The 23,926-nt window shown below is 47.3% G+C and overlaps 1 protein-coding gene across 2 annotated transcripts in view; it reads left to right on the plus strand.

Annotated features, from left to right (window-relative positions):
• Pcsk6 (proprotein convertase subtilisin/kexin type 6) overlaps positions 1–23,926 on the plus strand; it is a 192,935-nt gene that overhangs the window by 56,988 nt on the left and 112,021 nt on the right. For both annotated transcript variants that reach the window (XM_050149192.1, XM_050149191.1), the window contains exons 3-6: positions 11,828–11,932; positions 12,765–12,908; positions 14,072–14,148; positions 16,882–16,970. In XM_050149192.1, the coding sequence (XP_050005149.1) occupies positions 11,828–11,932; positions 12,765–12,908; positions 14,072–14,148; positions 16,882–16,970 (415 nt within the window). The remainder of the gene's footprint in view (positions 1–11,827; positions 11,933–12,764; positions 12,909–14,071; positions 14,149–16,881; positions 16,971–23,926) is intronic.

Consider the following 23,926-nt stretch of genomic DNA (forward strand, 5'->3'; position numbering starts at 1 on the left):
CTAAGGCCTCATAGTCTCAAAGAGAAGCATGCCTTTGTGTTCTCTGGCTTGACCTGGCGACCTTGTCATCCCCTACCTGCTTCTTTGGTGGGGGCCAGTCCCCTTCCTGCAGAGTCCTGTCCATATCCTGATTGCTCTCACTTGCATCCCAACACCCCCCTCCCTGATGTCCTCCTGAGAGCTCCCTTGTCACTTCTGGCCCACAGCTAAGCTCTCCACACTCCCAAGGGATCCTATGAAACTCCCAATTGCCACTGTCTCGAGTGGATGCTACCACTGTGGTTCCCCTGAGCCCAACCACGCCAGCCTTTAGAGTCCTCCTTTGGACGACTTCTCTCTCCACCCCATTCAGCCTTTGCTCATCTTTGTTCATCTTTCCTCTTCCCAGACTCTGGTCTCAAATAACCCTGCTACCAGGAAGCCAATCATTCAATTCTCAGGCATGGTCTGCTCCTTCTACAGTTGTATATTTGTGGTCTAGATTTAGTCTGAATGGGTGCATACCATAGTATTTGATAGGAGTGACAACCACGACTACGAGTTTGCTTGGGATCTGGGCAGTGACAGACACAGAGTTGGCAGGAAGCTGCATATGGTATCACTGAGATCTAGAATGATCATCCAGTAGGGTCATCCAGTAGGCTACAATCAATAGAACCAATGGAGAGGTAACGGGAAGGCAAATCAACCAGCTTCATAGATGCTCTTGGGAAGAGGAGCTTGGGCATAGAAATACAAAAGCCCATTTCTTGCCAACACAATACGAACTTGTAGAGAGCCAAGGCCGTATCTCATTTGTTTTTATTCTCCCTACAAGCCCAGCAGTTGCCCGGTAAAAGCTAACAGACGCTAAATAAATGTTTATGAAATGCCCCTCAGTTTTCGCTCGTGTATACCTGCCTTCCTTTGCATACCAGCCCCTCTCTTTCTAAATGTTTGAGATAGAAACTGTGGCTCACCCTAACTCACTTAAAATGAAGCCCACAAGAAAGCCTGCATTCTGAAAGCCTTACCATGTTGCCAAAACCATCATGATAGACACCGGCAGTGTGGATGGGTGTCTGCTAGGGTTGCTGTGACAAAGGGCCGCAGACTGGGTGGCTTAAGTAACAGATGGTTCTGTCTCACAGTCATGGAGGCCAGGAGGAGAAGATGAGGGTTTCTGCTGGGTGGATTCTGCTGAAGTCTGTTGCACGTTGCTGCGCTCCTGCTGTGTCCTCACATGGTCTCCCTCAGTGCACATCTGTGCCCTAATCTCACATGAGGACGTCAGTAATAATGGATGAAGGCCTCCTGTAATGACCTCACTTTAACTCAGTTTCTCTTTAAAGACTGTCTCCAGAGGTTGGGGTGTGGCTAGTGGCAGAACACTTGCCTAACATGTGTGAGGCCATGGGTTTGAGCATCACAGTCTCATTCTGAGATCCTGGGGCTTAGGACTTCAGCATAAGAATCTAGGGGGAGATGCAATTCAGCCCTAAGGACTGACCAAACTGGGCCGCGACCGTAGCTCTGTCTTCAGTAACTGGAAGCCGGTGATGGTTGATGAGAGATTGGCACCTTCTAGCACCTTCTGTGTCCTTCAGCAAAGTGAGAAGTAACTTATGGATGAATGAACAGTTTTAATTTCCGAAAGCACCCACTGACATACTGCTCACATTTTTAGCGTGAATTCTAATTGGTCTTAAGAATAAAAACCCGGAGTCAGATATTAGGACGTGAAAGCTGAAAGAAACAAAGCAGCAGCCACTAGTTCTTACCCCTATGAAATCCTCAGAACCAAGGGGGCAAGATCCTGTCTTTACAAATCCTTAGACAGAATTTCCTGAACTCATGTCTGCCCCTGCTTTATATTCCTCTCTCTGCTCAGCCATCTCCTGTCTCCACCTCCCTAGTGCTGGGATTAAAGGCATGTGACTTCCATGTACTGGGATTAAAGGTGTGAGCCACAACTGCCTGGCTCCATTTCTGTTTTAAACTAGCCCAGGGTGGCCTTGAACTCACAGAGTTCACTGGGGAGCCCTCTGATTCCCCAGTGCAGGGATTAAAGGTGTGTGCCACCACTGCCTGGCCTCTATGGCGAACTAGTGGCTTAGCTCCACACTCTGATCTCCAGGCAAGCTTTATTCATTAGGTCACAAACAAAATACCATCACACATCACATCTCTTGTGATGGTTAAGCCAGGGTCTTCTAAACAAACAGAATTCAAGAAATGGCTTCTACAGTGTTTTTCTGTGGCTGCAAGTGAAGAGGGGAGGGGAGGGGTTGCATCCCTGTTGCCTTGGTGACACGACAGGGTGTTGCTGGTGGGATTCTAGGCTGAGTTAGAGTGTGTCTTATTTCCTGGGTTTCCTAACTTCTTCCCGTTGTCTTCTGCCCTGGCTTACATATACAATTGGTATAGCAACCTTGTGTCTACTCCATGCCAACCCCAAGCAGAAGTACAGCACTCCAAATGGGCTCAGGCATCCTGCTAAGACCAGCTCAGATGAAGCCAGAAGCCTAGATAGTTCTCCTGGTCTCCAAGGAGGTGATAGCTGTCATATCCACAAGTGCAGAGAAAACCCTTTCATTTCTCTGAACCTAACTTAACCCCATGGTTTTGTGTTTTCTTTTGTTTTTTTGAGACAGGGTTTCTTTGTGTAGTTCTGGCTGTCCTGGCACTCACTCTGTAGACCAGGCTGGCCTCGAACTCACAGAGATCTACCTGCCTCTGCCTCTCCAGTGCTGAGATTAATGGCATGCGCCACCACTGCCCAGTTTTCTGTGATCTTTTTGTCATTGCTGTCCCTGTTGCATTTTAATTGACGAGTTTTATTTCCTTGCCCTATCACAGTACATTGTTCTTAGTTTAAACTTTCAAAGTGACCAATCAACAACTTTTCATCAGAGACCAAAGGAGAAAAGCGCAAGGGAGAAAGAGTCAGGAGATCAGGAAAGTCTCGAGGCGGCAGTACATCTCAGTCTTCTGTTTAGTCCAGCACTGTGGGCAACAGTGGGGCACGTAGAAGGGATTGACACGCAGGGACCATCGAAGCCTTGCCTACAGACATAGAGCCATCAAACTCCAAATAAGAGGGCCATTGACTGCCCTTTCTGAACAGAGACCAGGAGGAGTGGATGGGGGATGGTAAAATGGGAGGTGGTGGAAGGGAAAGAGAGGGGAAACTGGTTGGTATGTAAAATAAATGAAAAATATTAATAATAAAAGAGCAAAAGGGCTTTTAGTCTTCTCAGAAAGGCGGGTAGCATCAGGACATCCAGTGTGGAGGCACAAGCCAAGGACATTTTCTTAATGTTTATAATTTTGCCCTTCGGTAAAAAATTTATGCTTTTCCTTTTATGTTCTAGTGATGTAGGTGATCGAAGAGGATGGCAAGGGGTGGCCAGATGTCTGTCCCTTTAGATTTACTTTGTGTTCCTAATCACAGTGAGACTGAGGCCCTTTTGACAAACAGATCAAGGTTACGGTAGAACAAAAACCCCATGCCCATTCCTGCAGCATTTCCACACGGTTCCCAGACGTCCCAGGACCCCAGCTTGTCCTTCCACTCCTTTAGGGACATGGGTCCAGCTTAACTTCCTCTCATGTCTGTACACAAGAGAATAATGCACACATAGTAGAACCACGGTGTGCAAGCTGTATGGGGTTGTGTAATCATTGGCCAACACTCTCTTCCTCGCCTAACTCGCCATGTTGAGCCTTTCAGCAGGCTGGAGGTTGGCCCAGCAAGGTCTTTAAATCAGTCAGCATAAACTAAATGTGATCACCTCGTTGAGTGCAAAGGCTTAGAGATGGGCTGGCCAAGCCCACATACTTCTGTGGTTTGGAAACTGAGGCCCTGGCAGGATATCTGACTGTCTACTGGGGCTTATTTCCTCAGCTGCTCCCTTCTGCGGGAGGGCTTTAGAATTCAGTGGTTCCTGGGCTCCAGTAACAGGGCCTTTCCTCTACTGACCTGCAAGGTGGGTACTCGGGCTGCCTTACCTTATAGAAGTCCCTTTTGTTCTTTTACATTTATAGAATAAAGTCTACTTCTCTTCAATGAAGCCAAAAGGCACAGAGAAGAGAGAGTTGCCAGGAGCTGTCGTCCTCTTTGCTCTGGGTACCACTGTGCACGGAACACAGAATCCATTCAAGGCCCGGTAGAAGAGACCCACTTCTGAGTGCCTAAAGAGTGGTTTGGTTCTCATATGTGCCCTTCCCTGCCATCCTGCGTAGGAGCTTTCAGTACAGAGGCCTCTGTGAATGTCCTTTGTCGCCTTAGCTCTATCCATCCACACCGTGGACCCTAAGCTCACATATAGAAAGGGGCCTCCCTGGAGAAGCTTGCTGGGCTTTCTGAGGCTGTAGCAAACTCTTCTGGGCAGGAAAGGGCTTGACATCATACATGACTTTGGGTAGGGCACAAGCAGAGTTTTATGCTCCCAGTGTCAGGACTGTCACATGCGAAGACTTTTCAAAACAGCCCTTTGTTGTTGGTGACACCCAGGACCAATGTGTCAACCGGGCTCTCCGCTCAGAGGAAGAGGAAACAGCTAAGGACGCCACTGGGACCGGATGAACAATGAGGCCACATCAATGGCACTAGACACCTGCAGGCTGTTTCCTACAGCCCTGTCAGGGTCTCCCCACACTCCCCACCCCTGCCCTCTGCCACTAGGTCTCTGCTTCTTCGTGTGGGATCCCGTGGTTGTCTGTAAATGGTATCTCATCTTGTACACATTCCAGAGAGGCTGGATTTTTAACTTGACTTCTAGAACGAAGTTGGACATTTGCTGGAAAACAAAATATAGGGTTGGGGCAAGGCGGTGTGTGGGCTGCAGTTACTGCCAAAGTGCCGCTCTGCGTGGAATCCTGGGAAGACTCTTTTCCCGGAGCAAAGAACTTTGTAGGGTAATTCTGGTGTCAGCTTAGCCAGAAACAAACAGAAGTGGAGAGAAGAAAAAAAGGGTCAGCATAAAGAAATCAAAATGAAGATGTTTTGCAACAGTTGGTGATGGGGCAGGAATTGTGCATGGTAGGAGTGTGTTTAGTAGCCTTGCTCCCAGCCCAAATCGCTTATTGTTGATGTTCCACAGAAACTAAACAAACATACAGTAGTCAGTACCCAAGCTGGGTGTGGGCATGCCAGTACAAGCCTGTATTCTAGCTTTAATAGTCTGGAGCGGAGGGTTGTGAGTTCAAGACCAGCCTGAGCTACGGACTGAGTCCCAGACTAGCAGAAGCAACATAGTGAGACCCCCATCTCAGAAAGAAAAAGATCTACCTAAATTATATTTTCAACTCAGAAGTATGTTCCTAAAAGTCCGTTTATGGTTGTATCTTATATACGACCCGAAGCATATTCATATTTAAAATCTGAGTCACCGCTTCATTTCTTCATCCAGGAAGCATTAATGAACTCCATCTGAGTACCACGCATTGCCGAGCATCGTGAAATACAACAGCAACAGGACTTAGGCCCTGCCTACGTGGCTGTAGGGCAGCATAGGATAATTGGACCACCGTTTTAAATTCACATTTGTGTCACTATGTCAAATACCTGAGATAAATCAACTTGGGACAAGGGGGGTGGGGGTGAACTAGAACGAAGTATAATGGTACAGGTATGAAAATGCCACAATGCGTCACTCGGTTTGATAATTTAAAGTTTGCTTTAAAAATAGGAAAGGTATGTTTTCTGCCTCAACTTCAGAACTTTGAAGTCATAGTTACCTGATCCTATTGCAGTGGTTCTCAACCTTCCCAACACTGTGTCCCTTTAATACAGTTCCTCATGTTGTGGTGACCCCAACCAGAAAATTATTATCATTACCACTTCATAACTGTAATTTTGCTACAGTTATGAGTCATGATGTACATACTGTGTTTTCTGGCTCTCTTAGGCAACCCCTGTGAAAGAGTCACTCAACCCCCAAAAGGGCCACGACCCACGGGTTGAGAACCACCGTCCTATTTGTTTGGGCCTGTGGTAGCCCACCCACCACATCATAAAGGGAGCACATGACAGGGAAGGCAGATTCGCCTCACGGCAGCTGGGGAGCAAATACCAAGGAAGGTCCAGGGCAATACCCTCAAAAGTGTACCCCACTGACATAACTTCTTTCAACTAGCTCCCCCAATCCCCTACTGGGGATGAAACCCAGTACCTTGTACATGCCGACTAGGCAAGTAGTCTACCGCTGGCCTGCAGCGCCAGTCAGGACCTCACCTCTTCAAAGCTATGCCATCTCTCAATAGCACCAAAGGCCAGTCTATAAGCTCTCACCACGCTTGCCAACCGTAGCAGCCCCCAAAGCCGTACAGTCAGAAGCGGAGGCCAGGGTCACTCAGACATGAGCTTACTTGAGTTTAGACCTTGTTTTCCAAGTTTCATACTGTGAACTCGAAAGCCGAATCAATACATGCTGTTGTCTCTTGCTGTACATGTCTCACAGGGAGAAAGCCTGGCCACCTCACACAGAGTACGGCGTCTGGTGCAGAGGGCGTGAATGGAGCTTTAGTGGGAAGAGACGGTCAGGCCTGCTGCCAGAGAAGCGCGAAAACTTCCTATGTACACCAACTCTCTTAGGAGAGGGGCTTACTAGACCGTGGCCTTAACATAATGCAAAATTCATTTTGTTCATCTTTTAATGTCCCCAGAGGGTTTCCCAGTCTCAACACTGTCTCCGAGTCCAAAGTTTCTGAGATTCAAGGCAGTTTCTGAACTACAACGCCCTATAAAATCAACAATCAAATCACATACTTCCAACATATAACAGCACAGATTATACATTACCACCCCAAAAGGGAGGAATGGGAGTGTGGTGAGGAGATCCTGGACTAAGGCAAAACCGGGTTCCAGCAAAGCAAACACAGCCCTGTGGATCCCCTGGTTCCAGTGGCTTAAAAGGCTCCACCCTTCCAGCGCTGCAGACACTGACACGCATCTCGAGACTGGTCCCCCCGTCTGTCGCTCCCCTTGGCAGCTGTCTAACAGCTATGGCATCGCCAATGTCTGTCTGTGATCTCCTCTGCAGCCCAGGTTTCTCTTTCACAGACTCTTTCTTACGCTCTCAGGACTTTTACACAGGGACCCCTCCTGCCACACTGCCTGGCCGTCATGGCTCTCTGACACCACGGAGAGGAAGAAGAGCCATGATCTTTTCCCTCTTGTGTCCTTCATACTCTGGAGCCAGCAGCAAACTGGCAACACTGCCAGGTTTGGCTACAGCTTGGGATGGCCCCTGCCCTCTTGAATCACACTGGCTTTGGGATCCAGTTGTTTTCTAGAAGCAGAAACACCACAAGTTCTCTTTCACAAATTGGGAGCTTGGTAGTGAGGGCTGAAGACACCCCTCCCTTTGTTCCACTATAGTTGGCTCTCTCCTTAATGCTGCGGAGCAGTTATAGCCCCTCTTCCAGCACAGGCTTTGGATGTAATATTAAGCTTTTTAGTGCTTTTCTTCCTCTCTAAACTGTACATCTTGTATTTTTTTTTTTTACCCTGCCCATTCCTTTTAACTGTAGACCTGCATAAGAGTTGTGTATAGTAACCAGGCCACAGGTTCAATACTATGCTTTGAAATCCTCTCTGCCAAAGAAATTAGTTCCTTGATTTTTTTATTTAGCCTCAGTCAAGGTCTTAGGACTAGGGTGGAAAGTGGCCAGATTCTTTGCCAAATATCGTAGGAATGGCCTCTAGCCCAGTTCCCACTGTCGTTTCCCTCTGAAACCTCTTCAGCCACAGTCCCCGTTTCTCGCGGCGCTGCTGCCTTCCAGGCTGCTTGTGGAATGGCCCGTTAAGCCCCGCTTACCGCCTTTAACCTCTTTTCTAGTCCCAAGTTGCAAAGTCTTCCACATTTCTTCAGAACAGCAGCATAACCATGTCCTTGACAGCAACAGCCCACTCGCTGGTTCCACGGTCTGGACTGGTTCCTTTTCCCTTCCTGAGATGAGAACACCCAAACTAACACAGCTTACAGAAGGCTGTAAGCTTCAGAGGGTTGGGAGCCCCAGATGCGGCAGGCATGGGGACTGGATCAGGAAGCTGAAAGTGCACATTTTTCCTACAAACAGGATGCAAATAGAGCTAACTAGAAGTACAGAAGCCTCTCTCCTCCGACCACCAAAAGAAAAAAAAAATCTGAACCTATGGGGGACATTCACACTCATTCAAACCACGGTAATGGGCAATACTTAATCCAAAAAGATTCTCATGTTGCTTTTTCTAATATAGATAACTACATACTCGGGGTAAAATAGTCCAAAAGACACGTTATCAGCCCTCAGCTCTTCAGCATTTCCTTTCAATTTCTACAGAAGCATCAGTCCCAAGAGGGATATGTTAGAGACCTTAGTAACGTGGTCTTTTGCTGTGAATCGCATTAGTTGTGGACATGATGAGTCTTGGACAAGCCTAGGCAAAGGACCCTTCTGTGTGCATGGGTGGGTTTTGTCTGATGGGGGAGATGGAGCTTCAGTCACTTGGTTTTGGGACACATGCATATTTCTGGCCTTCTTAGAGTAGCTAGGTGGCTCTAAGCTGAGGGCATCCACACAGAGCCTCACATCGGGCTGGGGTGGAGGACTGGCGTGTTGGCCTTGGTCAAGAACCAAGTATGTTTACCCTCGCCTCTCCAGAATTTAGCGCTGGGCCCATGGAATTCTCGTGCACATCTCTGTTGAGCGAGCAGGTGACTATGTGATCCCAGGGTGACCAACCACTATGCAGAGAAGTCAGGATGGAAAATTAACTTATTCTTTATGACAGTCCAGAAGTGAGCTTGGGAGTCCTGTTGGCCCTTTCCCAGAGATGGGTGAGGAGTAGGGCAGTGGCCAGGGCCTGAGAAAAAGATTGGGTGACAGCTAGCCATGTTGGCCATTGTGCTGACGGGGTCCCTGTTCACAGCGTTGACCCTAGACAGCCCACACTGGGTACATAATCCATGGTGTTTGGTTTCATTGCTCTGAGACTGTCGTGGTCACTGCCTCCTGTCACTGGGAAAGATTCCTAACGAGGAGAGAGAGCATACCGTTGGGAACTCCAGATCGTATGGTGCATCCAGTGTTGTCACAGCCCCCGCAGAACCGTGTCAGCATGGGGCCCTTCCCCAGAGCCCAGCCATGACCAGGAGCTGGGATGCTCAACTCATTCAGCTGGCAACTCCATACAGCAAACTTGTTTCCCCACACAACACCCACTCAGGCTCAGAAAGCACAGCTACTTCTCGAGCGGAGATGAGGCCTGGTGGCGCTGGGGCTCTGGGTGTTTAAGGGGACAGTAAGTCAGGAGCTCTCAGCATGGCCGGAGGGATGGCGTCATCTCAGAGAGGATAGAACCAAAGGCTTCCACTGTGTTTTATAACGAGGTGTTTAGCAGCTGTGGAAACAGTGCCTTGCATCTCTCATACCAGGCAGTGCTTTCTGTTCCGGTAGCAGCAGAAGTGGGGACGCCGTAAAATGCCGCGAGTCAGTGGCTGTGATGAGCAAAGCCTCTCGTTGCATCGTTTCCTGTACGAGTCTCTGTCTGTGGCACTTAAGAATTGCCCCAGACCTGGGGCCTGAGCTTTTAAACTGTCTAACCCCAAACTGGTTTTGAGCCCTTTGCAGGATTTCTCTGTTGTTGTTTTTGAGACAGTGTCTTGCTACGTAGCTCTGGCTGGCCTATGCATCAAACCTCTTGCCTCCCAAGTACTAGGATTGATGGTGTGTGTACCCACTCCCAGCTTTCTTGCAGGGTTGCTAATAAACCTAGTATACAGATGATTCATAGATTGATCATATCATGGTGGGTCAGCCCATGCTTCCTCCTACAGGTTTTGGCCTGCATACCAGGGAGCTGTGACATCTATTGTCCACCTGTCAGGCTCCCAGTCGGGGTGCAGTGCTCCCTCCTTCGGGAAATGGGGAGGCTGAGGCTTACAGAAGAGAGGGAATCTTACCTTTGACCCCAGAATACCTCACTCCTTGTTTAATCTGTGATAGCCATTTTAATATCTAGGACAGGCCCAGAGTCCCCAACCTTGGCCCAGAAACCTTCAAGTAACCCTGAGTTCCCTTGTCCTTTGTTCTTTCCTCTTGCCTGTGCCAACTCCTATAGGCAGCCTGTCTGATGTAGAGTGACATCACTCCACTGTCTGTGGGGTGGGAGCCCCAGAACAAGGTCCAGCCTCCTTGAGAGCAAGGACTGGATGCACGATTGCAATCTCATCTTTCCAGTCTTGGCACCCGCCTGAACCCCAGCTGCAAGCGTTGCTGAGGGGCTGCCCAGCTCAGCAAGGCCAAAGAAAACACTTCCACTACCTTGGGGTTTTGACTAGGCTCCTGCAGTCGGGAAAGAATGTGTCACATGATAAGCATAACGCTGCACACTGGGCACTGGTGTGACTGTTTTGTATGCCCTGTGTACGCAGCGGCCATCAGAATGCGTGATGACAGGCCCATTCTTGAGACAGACAAACTGAGGCTCGGGAGGCACCGCGAGGTGTGGGGCCGAGTTTATCCCAGTCATTCTGAGTCCTAGAATTTATTTTTCCTTCCAAGCTCTTGCTCGGTCATGAAGGCACGAAATACCACGTGAAAGGAATTTCTAAAATCCTTGATTGTGAATTGGCAGTGATGTCACCAGCTAGGAATTGCTGATGTCAGTCCTCTGCTGTTTTCCTTTCCGGATCGTCTCTGTGCATGCTTTGGTGCCGCGTTTCTAGCCGCTGCCCAGATTTCTGGTACCTTAACGATGGTCATTTACTTCCTCGTGTCCCCTGGTACCGGCTGGCGGCACAGTTTCTTCATTCTCTTCCATTCATGTTTCCTTTTTCGGAGCAGCTGTCAATCAGTTTTTTGGCACGCCCACGTTCTATTGTTTCTGGTGGGATAAGGTCAGAGTCTGTCCATTATGTCACCAGCACCACCAGCAGCCCCGTTCATAGGAAGCCAGCAAGCTTTCAAATGGGGTCAAAAGCGTCCCTTGGTGCGTGCCATCCAGATCACCTACCGTGACCCAGATCTTACCAAAGGAAACCCACAGTGTCTAGAAGAGACTGAAGTTGGGAGGCCACTTTTTTGTTTGTTTTTTTTGAGAAAGAACTTTTCTGTGTAACAGCCCTGGCTGTCCTGGAACTCACTCTGTAGACCATGGCTTTACACTCACAGAGATCCACCTGCCTCTGCCTCCCGAGTGCTAGGATTAAAGGCGTGTGCCACCACCACCCGGGGAGGTAACTTTTAAAAAAATAAATTCTCTGTCTATTTATCGTCTATCTGTCTATCATAGATGTACCTATCTATCAGATAGATCTACCTGTGGTTAGTTTATGCACACACACACGCACACACAAATGTCACACATAGCACGTGTGTGGAGACTACAGGCTAAGTATGGAGTTGTTTTTCACCCTCCACATTGTTGTGAGTTTCTCAGGTTTGTGTACTTAGTGTTTTACCCACTAAGCAACCTTGCCACCCTTTTTTAAGTGTTTGTGTGTGTGTGTGTGTATGTGTGAACACAGACACATACACGTGCACACCAGAGTGTTCATCTGGAGGTTAGAGGAAGGCTTTCCGAAGCTGGTTCTCTTCCACATCACTTCTGAGATAAGGGCCTCTGTTGTTGCTGCTATACTGTAGACTCCAAAGTAGCTGACCTTGGAACTTCTGGGCAATTCTCCTTGGAACTAGCTGTTGGGGTGCTGGGTTAGAGATATGAGCCATTGCATTGTGTTTGGCTTTTAATATCGGTTCCTGGGCTTACACTCGGGTTGTCAGGCTTGCACAGAGAGTATTTTACCTGTGCAAACATCACACCTTTGAAGTAAATAATATCTACATTGCTTTCTGGTAGGTAAAATGGCTCCAACAGCAAGAAGTGAAGCGCAGGGTCAAGAGGCAGGCACGAAGCGACTCTCTCTATTTCAACGATCCCATTTGGTCCAACATGTGGTACATGGTGAGTAGGTGATGGGACCTCTGTCTTTAGGACGTTAGCATGCTCCTCTGAAGTGGGTTGACTTTTCCCTTGCGATCCCAGGACAGCTCTGGACAGACCTCCTTCATCTTGAGTGTGAACCCTCTGCGTCAGTGGTCTCAACAGAGTTCCTCGTGTTGCCGTGACCACCCCACCCATAAAATTATGCTGTTGCTACTTCATAACTGTAATGGTGCTACTGTAATGAATCCTGATGTAAATCCATGACTTGCAGGGTATCTGATAGGTGACCCCTGTGGAGGTCGCAACCCCCAGGTTGAGAACTACTGCTCTACATGAAAGCACAAACGAGCCTGTGAGAGTCCAGAGAGTCCTCTGTACAGAGTGAAGGGCTTTGAGACTGGCTGTAGCATGGACTAAGGAGAGAGGAGCTGTCCCTGGGCAGTGTCGCCAGCAGGAGACAGTGACGTAGGGAAATGGTAGCACACAGTCAGATGCAGAGCAGCTAGGGAGTCTCCACATGTAAGAAAGTCTTTGCTAAGCTGGAGCCCTCTGCTTTTCATTCTTCCTAATATAGTCGCCCCTGTCTGGGTTTCCCTGCTGTGCCCTGTGGGCATCAGGGGTGTTTGGGTTGCTGTGCTGTGCACTGTGGGCATCAGGGGTGTTTGGGTTGCTGTGCTGTGCCCTGTGGGCATCAGGAGTGTCTGGGTTTCCCTGCTGTGCCCTGTGGGCACCAGGAGTGTCTGGGTTTCCGTGCTGTGCCCTGTGGGCACCAGGAGTGTCTGGGTTGACATTCTGTGGCCACTCAGCATCAGAGGTGTCACGCTGGGCTTCATGTCTTCTGTGTTTGCAGCATTGTGCTGATAAGAACAGTCGCTGTCGGTCAGAGATGAACGTCCAGGCGGCATGGAAGCGAGGCTACACGGGAAAGAACGTGGTGGTCACCATCCTTGACGACGGCATAGAAAGGAATCACCCAGACCTGGCCCCCAACTATGTAAGTCCAACCTCAGACTTGACACACATGGTATTCAACCACACCAGTTATAAAATACAGACAAACTGTCTTTCCTTTTCCCCCAAACACATTAAATCAGGGAACGATGAGAATCATCATGGGAAGGTTCAGGGATGCATTCTCCCTCGCACCGGGGAAGGCTTTGCAGGGGGATACACCCATGCGTTTGAGTCACTTGCTTCCAGAATGTAGCCTAGAGACTAGGAACTAACTCGCGTTCAGAGGTCCTTATCACATGCACATTAGCTTGTGGGTCACTGCAGGGTTAAAACACAGGGTCTGTGCCCAGGGAGTCCAAGTTCCTCTCCTGGCTCTGTCACTTGCTTGATCCCAGGCAAGCTGCCTGAGTTCTCTGTTCCTCGGTGTTACCGTCTGTAAAATAGGGCGACTGGAAGGACTGCTTCTTACGGGGTTATTGTAAGGACTGGATGAGTTCGTAAGTGCAAAGGGGAGAGCCTGGCATGCAGACAATATGGGAAACGCGCTAAGCCTCTAAATACCTGGGGTCAAGAGTGATGAAGTAAACCCCACAGAATCCGCTTTTGAGGTAACTATGTAGCCCTTAGAGATGAGTTTTGAAGACTGCATTACCACTGGAAAACTTGGTGATACGTCTTCCAAGAAGGATGAAATTTGTGTGAATACCATTATGACAAATATGTAAAGGAAAGTATGCATGTTAAAATACGAAATCAAGGAAGTTTTGGGACCTGAAGACTTTATGCGGAGAGGAATGAGCTGCCCCAGAAAACCAAAGCTGAGTGGCTCCTGTGAAGCATCTGGAGTCAGGAGAGACAAAGGGTGCCATGGTTGGGGAGGGAGGGAGTGGGCAGTTCCTGATTCGTAGTACATGCTTTTCATTTTGCCCAGTGAAAATGTCCTAGTGATAAATGGTCGTGATAACTGCATAAAAAACCGTGTGTGAATTTAGCAGCACTGAACCATACATTTGAAAGCAGTTGAGATAAGATTTTATGTACCATATATTTCAGCACAGTGAAAGGTGTGTAGGATGGTGGTGACCGTCACAGTAACCCCGGTTATGATTTTCCTCGTTTTCTAAGCGTGGTGTAGGGAAAGTTTAAATGGGGGCTGTCGTACATTGGGTCTCTAATCCTTGCTAATCATGGTTTAACTCCTAGGATTCCTACGCAAGCTATGATGTCAACGGAAATGATTATGACCCATCTCCACGATACGACGCCAGCAATGAGAATAAGTATGTCCCTTTGCGGCCTCCTTCCTGGCTTGTCTTCCTTTCCTTGCGAGCAAAGAGGAGGCCTGCAGAAGTGCTGACTCTGCATTCTTCTCCTGCCTGGCTGCTGTTCAGGGCATGTCTAGGTCTCAGAAGTCGCTTTAACCACAGCTCCTTGGGCACAGGTGGCTTCTTTGGAGTTAGCCTGCTCTTTTAGGAGTTACCTCTGCTGGCCAGACAGAGATGGTGTGAAACACTATCCCCGTTTCTAGCCTCATGGGATATGAACGACGCTGAACAGAGTTCAAATCCCTGCTCTCCACCCACTGCTTGTGTGATGTTTGTGCACATTTGAGAAGCCTTGCTGAGACAGTCCTTGTGTCCTGGAGGCTGCTCCATGCAGATGGTGTCCCTAGCTCAAGGGTTCCTGAGATGGGTAAGAGAGGTGACCTGTGGGCATTGTTTACACTGTGTTAGTTGCCACCTCAGGTGACCTGAAGAGGTCACATGACCTGTGCAAGCTAAATGGCAGTCCTGGGGTTGCTCCTGGGATTTCCTTCATGGTGCCTACTTGTCTTTTCTCTGTCAGCATGCCTGATTTCTTAATTTTACCATTCTTTCAGAAAAAAAAAAAACACTCAGGAAAGTAATGAAAGCCCTTTCTCCCTTCCCCATGTTGACAAAGCACTGGCCTGTGTATCTTCCCAACGTGCTCATTTTAGCCAACTTTCTATCAACGTAAGGAAATGCTGGATTCACTTGACTTAGAATAGGCAAAGCTACATGCAATGCCCTGTGCTCTGGTCCTAGCTACTCAAGGGGAAGGCAGGAGGTGCAGCTGATTCTAGGAGTTAGAGGCTAGCCTGGACAATATAACAAGATGTAGCTCTGAAGGGCGGAGAGAGAGAGAGAAGTGGGAAGAGTGGAAAAAGACAAAAAAAAAAAAAAAACAGACATGGAGAGATTTATTTTGGCACACAACTTTGCCCCATCCATGGTCTGTTGCCTGCATCATGGTGGGAACATAACAGTAGACCTACATACAGGAGGTCAGAACAGTGTGTGAGGTCACCCGTAAACTCAAAAGAAAAGGAGAAAGTGCCTGGGTCTCACAGTAACCCTCAGGGCATGACCTAGGCTCTACCTGCAAAAGATACAGCCTCTTGCAGTAATGTCACTGTAGACAGATTATTCTTTGGGTCGCCAGCTCACGAATAATAACATGGAGACTGAATATTTATTATGAAAGTTCAACTTTAGCTTGGGCTTGTCCCACTAGCTCTTATAACGTAAATTAACCTGCTTCTATTAATCTATGTTCTGCTGTGGGTTTTTTTCCTCCTCTCCATTTCTGTCTGTCCAACTTGTTACATGTCTCCTGGAGTCTCCTGGTGCCAGATTCTTCTTCCCAATCTCTCTCTCTCTCTCTCTCTCTCTCTCTCTCTCTCTCTCTCTCTCTCTCTCTCTCTACCTGGAAGTCCCACCTATACCGCCTACCTAGCTATTAGCCATTCATCCTTTTATTACATCAATCACAGCAATGCATCTTCAAATATCTTCAAATATACAAATATCCCACAACATGTCACCCTGGGACTAAGCCTTTAACACATGAGACTGGGGACGGGGTATTCAACATCCAGAACCCAGCAGTATGCTATTATGCCATGGGTTCCACCAGATGCTGTGCAAGGCCACTTGGGTGTTGGATGCCACATGCCAGATGCCTGACCTCCCAGAGCTCCTGGACTGCCTGCTTTCTGACTCACGTCCCAAGGTGCCCTTCTGCTCAGCAGTGGGGAGGCCTCGGGCAAAGGACCGGCTTCCTGGTCACACATCAAAGGGCGGGGAAGCATGATCTATATTCCACGCAGTGACCCTTGAAGGGCAGAATCAAATCCCAGCCTGTGACCTGAGAGCGGGCCTGGCCTTGGGGCTGTGACAGTTCCAGAGAATGACAGATGGCGCCCTTCCAAAGGGCTAGCAAGCAGACCCGGGGCCATTTTCAAATTTTGCTACAAATCTGACCAATGATTCCAATTCCCCTGCGGTCTCTCCTCACAGCTGTACCATGTAAACTGGCCCATGTTTTGGAGAGGAAATGGCCCAGTGTGGCACATCAGAAGATGGGGGTCATTCCTGAGGAAAGCAATTTATTTCTCGCTGACTTCCACATTGTCCCTCGCCTCTACTGAGTATTTGACAAAGCTGTCCTTTCTCAGCTCCTGTTACACCCCTGTGGAAATGGCAGAGGCCTGAATAGGGAAGCAGGGTGCTTGTCAGGACACAGGGAACAAACAAAAGCACGGTGTTTTCTTCCTTTCGTTGTACCGGTCAGGCGAGCATGGACACCGCTGCACATCTAAGTGGCAAGTCTTTAGTCCCAGGAGACAGAACCGAGGCGGGACTGTGAACAGCCCCGGCAGTGAGTGAGCAATAGGAAGCGAGGAGAAGCCCAGGCCATGGACACTGGCACCAGGTCTTAACCGGAAATCTATCGGAGGCATCTTAGAAGGGACAACCTGGGAACCATTGTTTCCCACCTCCAGATGGACAAAGAGGGCTGGGCAAAGCCTGCTTGAGTACATTTGCCAGAAGGGCTGCCAAAAAAGGGGGTGAGGCTTGGCTGACATCTCAGGCATGGGGATAGCTGACCTTGGCTGCAGAAATAATGAGCATCTTACAGGGTTCTCTAATCATTGCTGGCCCAGGACCTTACTTTTATTGTTTCTTTTTTTTTTTTTTTCTTTGCTTCAGACATGGCACCCGCTGTGCAGGAGAAGTCGCTGCTTCAGCCAACAACTCCTACTGCATCGTGGGCATAGCATATAACGCAAAGATAGGAGGTAAGGCAAAACGTGTGGGAGCAAAGGGACCAACGACTGTGGCGTTCAGTAGCCTCACGTCCTATGGCCTGAGCATAGGCTTGGCCCAAAGCAGCAATGCCAGCTTTGTTACAACCCTGGCAGCCAGCCTAGTAGATAGGCCCCAAACTAGGAATTGCTTGCCATTTTCCTGCCATCGAGGGCCCCATTGGAAGGGAATCCTCTTGTCCTGGTCACCCTGGCCACTGACTCGCCTCTGCCATCACATGGGCTTTTCTGACAGGCTTCTGTGGCTCCCTGTCTCTTCCCAGACACGCTTGCTGCTCTCTTGGCCCGATCTCCTGTTGCCGTGCAACCACTTCCTGTTTCCGTATTTGATGGAGTGCTCCCCACCAGTCATCCCCCTGCCTCCACCCTCTTTCTGGTGGAGTTGGTCTGTCCAGGGCTTGCCCCCCAGCTGTATCTGGCTTTCTCATGCAGTTTCTCACATTGATAAGTCAAGCTGCCCTTGCTAGCATGAGGCTCTGGAGCAAAGGGTGCCATGTCTTCCTGCGCCCCACCGGAGGCTGGCAGTGTGATAACTCAGTTGCCAGGTTTTCTGACGTGCCCCTAAGTACACAACGCTGAGCAGGTGGGGCAGAAGAAACGGTGCCAGCCAGTCTCAAGGACTGCTTGGGGGGCTTACCCATGTCTCTGCTGGCCTCCTTAGGGGTAGGGGTTGCAGCTTCATCAGCATCACCTACAAAGAACATGAGGTGGAGAGGTTGGGTCAGGGGTTTCCTGCATCATCACCCAGTCCTTGAGGAATTTCTTGAGTTTTGAAGAAGTGAGTTCCAAGTGTTTACTAAATTAGGAACTCACCTGCTCCTCCTTGGACTTCTTGAAGTGGTTGGGATTTGGCATTCGGCATCAGGTCTCAGGCCTAAGCCCACTCACACACTCCACTGCCTGTGTAGTCACAACATGTATATTCTCTGTGAGCCCATGTATGGCAGGCAGTGATTGCCTCCCAGGTTTGATATGGCAAGAAAATCAGATACCACATTTGCAGGCTTTGCCTCAGAGCTAATCTCCAGGGAGCTGCTGAGTCATCCCCCGCAACTCCCCCCCCCCCACGTTGCAATCCTCACATAATCAAAACAATTCATCTCACTTTGAGTGAGCAGATAGAACCATTGTTCGGGTTGTTCAAGCCGTGCTCCAGCTCCCTAGAAGGGCAGCATCAATGACTCTGATATCTCCTAGAGATGCAGGTTCCTTGCTTCACCCCAGATCTGCAGAGTCCCGTGGAGTTTGTCTGGACTAGGTAGTTTGTTAACACTGGCCTCGAGAACTCTCTGGGGCCATGCAGGAGGGGAAAGTATAAGAACAACTGACTGGAAGCTAATAAAGCCCCACTCAGGGGAGCTGCGCAAGGGCACGAGGGCATTGGTGCTGTCCTTGGATGGTCCTACCCTATCCTCCATGCAAAACTGTGTCTCTGAGCTTCCCAGAGTCTGCAGTCTAGACAGAGAGTACCTCCTGTGTAGGGTGGTGTGCTGTCCTTGGATGGTCCTACCCTATCCTCCACGCAAAACTGTGTCTCTGAGCTTCCCAGAGTCTGCAGTCTAGACAGAGAGTACCTCCTGGGTGGTGTGCTGTCCTTGGATGGTCCTACCCTATCCTCCACGTAAAACTGTGTCTCTGAGCTTCCCAGAGTCTGCAGAGTCTGGACAGAGAATAGTTCCTGTGTAGGGCTGGGAACAAGAATGTCTTAAAAATGAATTTATTGAACATCTTCAAGCACGTACTGCGTGTATAACTCTGGGCAGCCACTGAAGGGGAGAAGATGATGCCAGACATAATTAGGAGCCTCCAGGATCTCAGCATGCCTGCGGGATGAACAGTACTGCCTAGAAGTCAGTACAGGATCAAGTCCTGAAGTGAGACAGGCAGGCGGAGGGTAGAAAGACAGAAACAAGAGGCACGGCTGGATCCCGACCTGGAGGCTTGGCTGCAAACAGAGGGAGTTCCAAGGAGGCAGCGGAATCAGCAGCATGGGACTAGGTGGGGCCAGGCTACCTGGAGACAAGGAGCAGAGTATAAGAAGACAAATGTGTGTGAGAGAGCTGTCCGTAACCAGGGACACAGAACCAGGGACACAGGGCAGCCAGTATCCCCAAAGCCGTCATGCACAATTCGGCTTCCACACAGACGGCCGCCTCTTCTGCCAGTCCCACCCCTGTCACCCACCCCTAGGCAGGGCAATTTTTGAAGTACCCCAGACACAAGGTGGCCAACCTCTCTGAGTTTTAATGCCCACAGCAGTGGCTCTGGGTCCACCATGGGGCTAAACCTTTTCAGTTTTTGCTGTGTGGTTTCAGTTGTTGCTCAGGAGAGTAAAGTGTATATCCTAGCTTGTCTCAGTCCATCTGGAATAAGTCACATACAAATCATGTGTGATATAATGAAATAATCGAAAACAGATTCTTTCAGTTCATGCTGTCACGTTTTGTGGGTGAGCAGTTTATGTGTTTGATATGTGCCTATTGATATTACTTTTCAGCTCTTAGTTTGACACATAGTCTTGCTATGTAGCCCTGGCTCGCCTGTAAGTCTCTGTGTAGCTCAGGTTGACCTCACAGCAGTCAGCCCCTGTGAGGCTGATGTGTACAACCCGACTCAGCATCCGCTGTTTCTTACTTTAAATATTCAAGTCAGCTAATAGAAAGATATACTTGCCTATATATGTAGTGTTTCTTTCTTTAAAAAAAAAGGTTTTTTTACTTATTATATTATATATACAGAAGAAGGCACCAGATCTCATTATGGATGGTTGTGAATATCATGTGGTTGCTGGGAAATGAACTCAGGACCTCTGGAAGAGCAGTCAGTGCTCTTACCCTCTGAGCCATCTCTCCAGCCCCTAGATGTAATGTTTCTTAAATTTTCAACCTGAGAATTTGTTCTTTGAAATCGGTTCTCAGTCAGTAGCCTAAATTGGCCTAAAGCTCTGTATGTAGCCTGGGCTGGCTTCAAACTCATGGCAATGATCCTAGATCAGCCTCCCAAGTATTGAGAGTAAAGGATCAAGTCACTGTACTCTAGAAAATTGTTTTTTAAATTTCCAAGTATTCTGGTGAGAAATTCTCCTTCAATGTATTTGAAAGTGTCTTTTTAAAAAGCTACTTAATAAATTTAGTTTGTGGGTATATGGATACAGAGGTCAGAGGAAAACCTGGGGGAGTCAATTCTTCCCTTCCATCTTATATGTCCCAGGGTTTGAACTCCTGGCCCTGAAAGTTGTCTTTGTCTTCATGTTGGAAAGAAGTCGTAAAAACAGGATTCTAGTGTGATGCTTACAGTGGTCTAAAGATACCGTTCTCTGCTCTTCTGCCACCAGTGTTTCTTGGTGAGGCAGGCACCATCCCTACTGCTGCCTCTGCTGTGGTGTGATCTGTTCTGCGGAGGCCTGAGGATGCTCTTCCCAATTCTTAGTTCCCTGCCCCTACCATGACCTTTTGTGTAATTTTCTTCCTGTTCTTCCAGCTTGGAGTTTGCTGTGTTTCTCAGTAAATTCATGTGCTCTCTCTGTCTCTCTGTCTCTGTCACCGTCTCTGTCTCTCTGTGTGTGTATGCATATGTATGTAAATATGTATATCTGTTGTAGCTTAAAGAAAAAAGCTAGTGTTTAAGTGTTTTTAAGTTACAGTTGCCAGGCTACTCCACACACCTCATAAGTCACTGAGGCTCTGTTCGGAAAAATCTTTGTTTCTCTGTTTGTTTCTAATAAGATAGTTGGCATGATGCCGTCTCTGGGTGTGCCTTCTTTTTATTGTAGCTAGTCTATTCTTAATTCCACCTAATTACAAAGTTTTAGTTATTGTAATTTATGTCTTATGTTTTCAGTTTGTTTTATTGTTTCTAACCATCTCTAAATCTCCCCCGAGACTCCCCACATCTTCACTCTTAAGTATTTTTTTTATCTGACACTCTCTGGTACAGCAGTAGTCTTACCAGTCTTACTACTGAGTCTTCTGTATTAGGTCTAGTATCCCGGTCACTTTTATGTTCCTAATAATTAGTTCTCCTCTTTACAATGGTCTGCATATTCTTTTATTCGCATGTTTAGTTACTTTTATTGTATCATTATGTAATAAAAAATTATTATACAATAAAAATAATCTATATTGTAGAATTTAGAGCCTGCTGGTTTTTTTCTGAAAACTGTAAAATTCGTTATAGCAGTGATTTAAGTTTGAATTTTGAGAGACTTATTCATCGTTTCACAGACTTCTTTACCAGGAACATAGGCTTTGCTCTTGTAGCATGACTTTGTGGTATTTCAGAAACCTGCAGTCCTGGGGTACATAGTACTTGGAACATCTGCACGGCTTGCCTGGGCTTGTGCGTGTTTTCTCCCTCCTGGAGTTTTGTTTCTTTTTTAAAGAACATTGCGTAGACACATATATTTCAGGGATCTGCCGAAGGATTGAGTGAACGTATGTCTTTCCCCACACCTGTGTCCTTTCTGAGGTTCCAGCTCTCAATTTCTCAAAATCCGTGTCCTGTCACTCACTATTGACTTCTGGCCTTGGACGAGCAAGGGAGATCCCCTGCCGAGGAAATCCATCTAAACGTGGACACCCAAGATAGTCCCCTCTGTTCAACCGCTGGATCCCCATCTATTTCTGCCCTCCTCTGGTTGCTTTCTGATGCCCTTAGAAATGCAGTTGTGTTTCCCAGGGTCTGGGATGATTACCTGTGAAGGGTGGTCTGCTACAGTCTCCTCTGCCCTTACAGAAACTAACACTTGGAGCTCATAGGCTCTTTATGTTGATCTAGTGGAGTTCACATTTGTTAGCCTTTGCCCCATAGCAATCATCCTAAAGCATAATTCCTTGCACAGTAAACATCAGTAAATAGCAGATCATGTCTACGCTAAATGGTTCAGGCTCCATGGTCGCTCTTCAAGGTGTAGCAAATTGTTGGATGTCTGTGATCTGAATGCTGTACGGGGTGATCCACTCTCAAGACAGACTGCAGGCGGCTGTTGGTGAGAGGCCTTTCTTTACTCCATGGCAGCTGTGGGCCGGGGTGCTGGCTTCTCCACATATGCACCTGTCCCGGTAGCATGGGAGCTAGCTCCCCTCACCGCCGTTGATTGTTTTATAACCAAGGCCCAGGAATCACACACATCAACCATTCTCTTCCTGAGATGTGCATCACTACACCCCAGAGTGGCAGGAAGCTGGCTGCACCTTTGAGGACAAAAGTGGCAAAGTATTTTTAGACTTGGACTAAAATCACGACAATGGGCTCTTAGGCAAAAACAGCCTATTTATTCAAATGGAGTAGATTTTACTAACTTTCTTTGTAAAATTGTATGTTTCTTGTAAGTTTCATCCATAAATATAACTAAAGAGAACAGTGGGTCCATCCAAATTATATCTTATGAAACAAATTTCCCCAGCCACCAGCTCCCCAGGTCATATTGTCATTAGGTGTGCCGTGTATGTTCAGGAGAGATTAATTTCTCAGGGACCAATAGAGACATATCATTTTTAGAGTTGGGAAACCCTAGTGTGTTTAACCAATAGCCTCTAATGTATTTTGCTTTCGAAGATTTAAATTTTTTATTAAGTTCTTGAGCTACACATGGGTGACTTATGTTCTCTTTCTATGTGTAACATTCCAATAAAAACCTGATGAAATTTTTATAATGTCAAATTTGTTTATCTTTCTTTTATGACTCTGGAGTTGGGGAATCTAGCTTAAGAAAAGCCCACAAAAATAAAATTGGTTCTCCTGTGCTTCCTCTGAAAATGAGTTTTTAGGACAATAATTTATCCGGAGCTTTAATGGAGTTATCTTTTATTTTTACCTCTGTATATGTTTTCCTATGTGTTTTTTTTCCCCTAAGAATCGTGAATATGAGGAACCACTGATGTCATTCCCTTGCGGGTTACTCTTCAGCCTAGGCGTGCACACAAGTCTGTCCCATCCTGCATCCCCCATGGACACAGGCTGGCCCCTGATGGTTCCTTCCTCCGTCTCTAAGTTCTGTCAATGGCATGGTTATTATTTGGAGAGTTTTGAGTTTTTCCGATAGTTAACAGGGTGAATTTTCTCTTACAGTCCTTTCCAAAAAAATATAACCCTGCTGTTCTTGCATGCTTTCTCTTTCAAGTGAACTTGAGGGTTTTCTTTTCAAGTTCCATGAAAATTCCTGTTGGGGTTTTGATTGGTATTGCATGAAACATATAGAATAATTTGGGGGAGAATTAACATCCTTACAATAACGAGTCTTCCTACCTAGGCAGCATCATGGTATGTTTCTGTATTTTTAGGCTTTTTAAAAAGTTTAACTTTAAGAAAATGATCACTTTTTCCATATAGAGCTTTCATATTTAATTAGATTTATGTTGAGTTTGATATTTAATATATATTGATATTAATCATCGCTGACACGGATATAGGAAGGGCAGTGTTGTTTCTGCCTGCCCTGTTTGAATGCTCTTGATGCTATGAGGCTTTATGGCTTTTCTGTGTGTAAATAGCAGGCACCTGTGGTCATAGCGGCGGACTGTCTCTAACAACGGTGACTCATTTCTTTTTCCCGCCTTATGTCAGTATATAGAGACTCCTGATAATAATTGCTGAGTGGTCATGGCTTATGGGTTCTGTGGTCATATTCGATGTATACAGGAATAGTATTAAACCATTTATGGCTATCTTCTGTAAGTTTCCTCTTGCTGGCCTTTGTCAAATTGAGGCAACTGTATTTTATTCCTGGATTTCTGAAAGTTTTGATTAAGAGTGGATATTAAATTTCATTAGATGTTCCTTTAAAAGGCATCTACGGAGATGATTATATTCTTTCTCACATGTGCTGTTGAGTCTGTGTACTGTAATAAATTGCATTAGATATATGTATCTTTCCTTCTTGGAATAAATTCTGTTTTTATCACAAATATTGTTCTTTCAGCTAGGGTGTC

This window comes from Alexandromys fortis, unplaced genomic scaffold (assembly GCF_014885135.2).
Source record: "Alexandromys fortis isolate MF-2015 unplaced genomic scaffold, M_Fortis_MF-2015_v1.1 scaffold_67, whole genome shotgun sequence".
In the NCBI taxonomy this organism is placed as follows: Eukaryota; Metazoa; Chordata; class Mammalia; order Rodentia; family Cricetidae; genus Alexandromys; species Alexandromys fortis.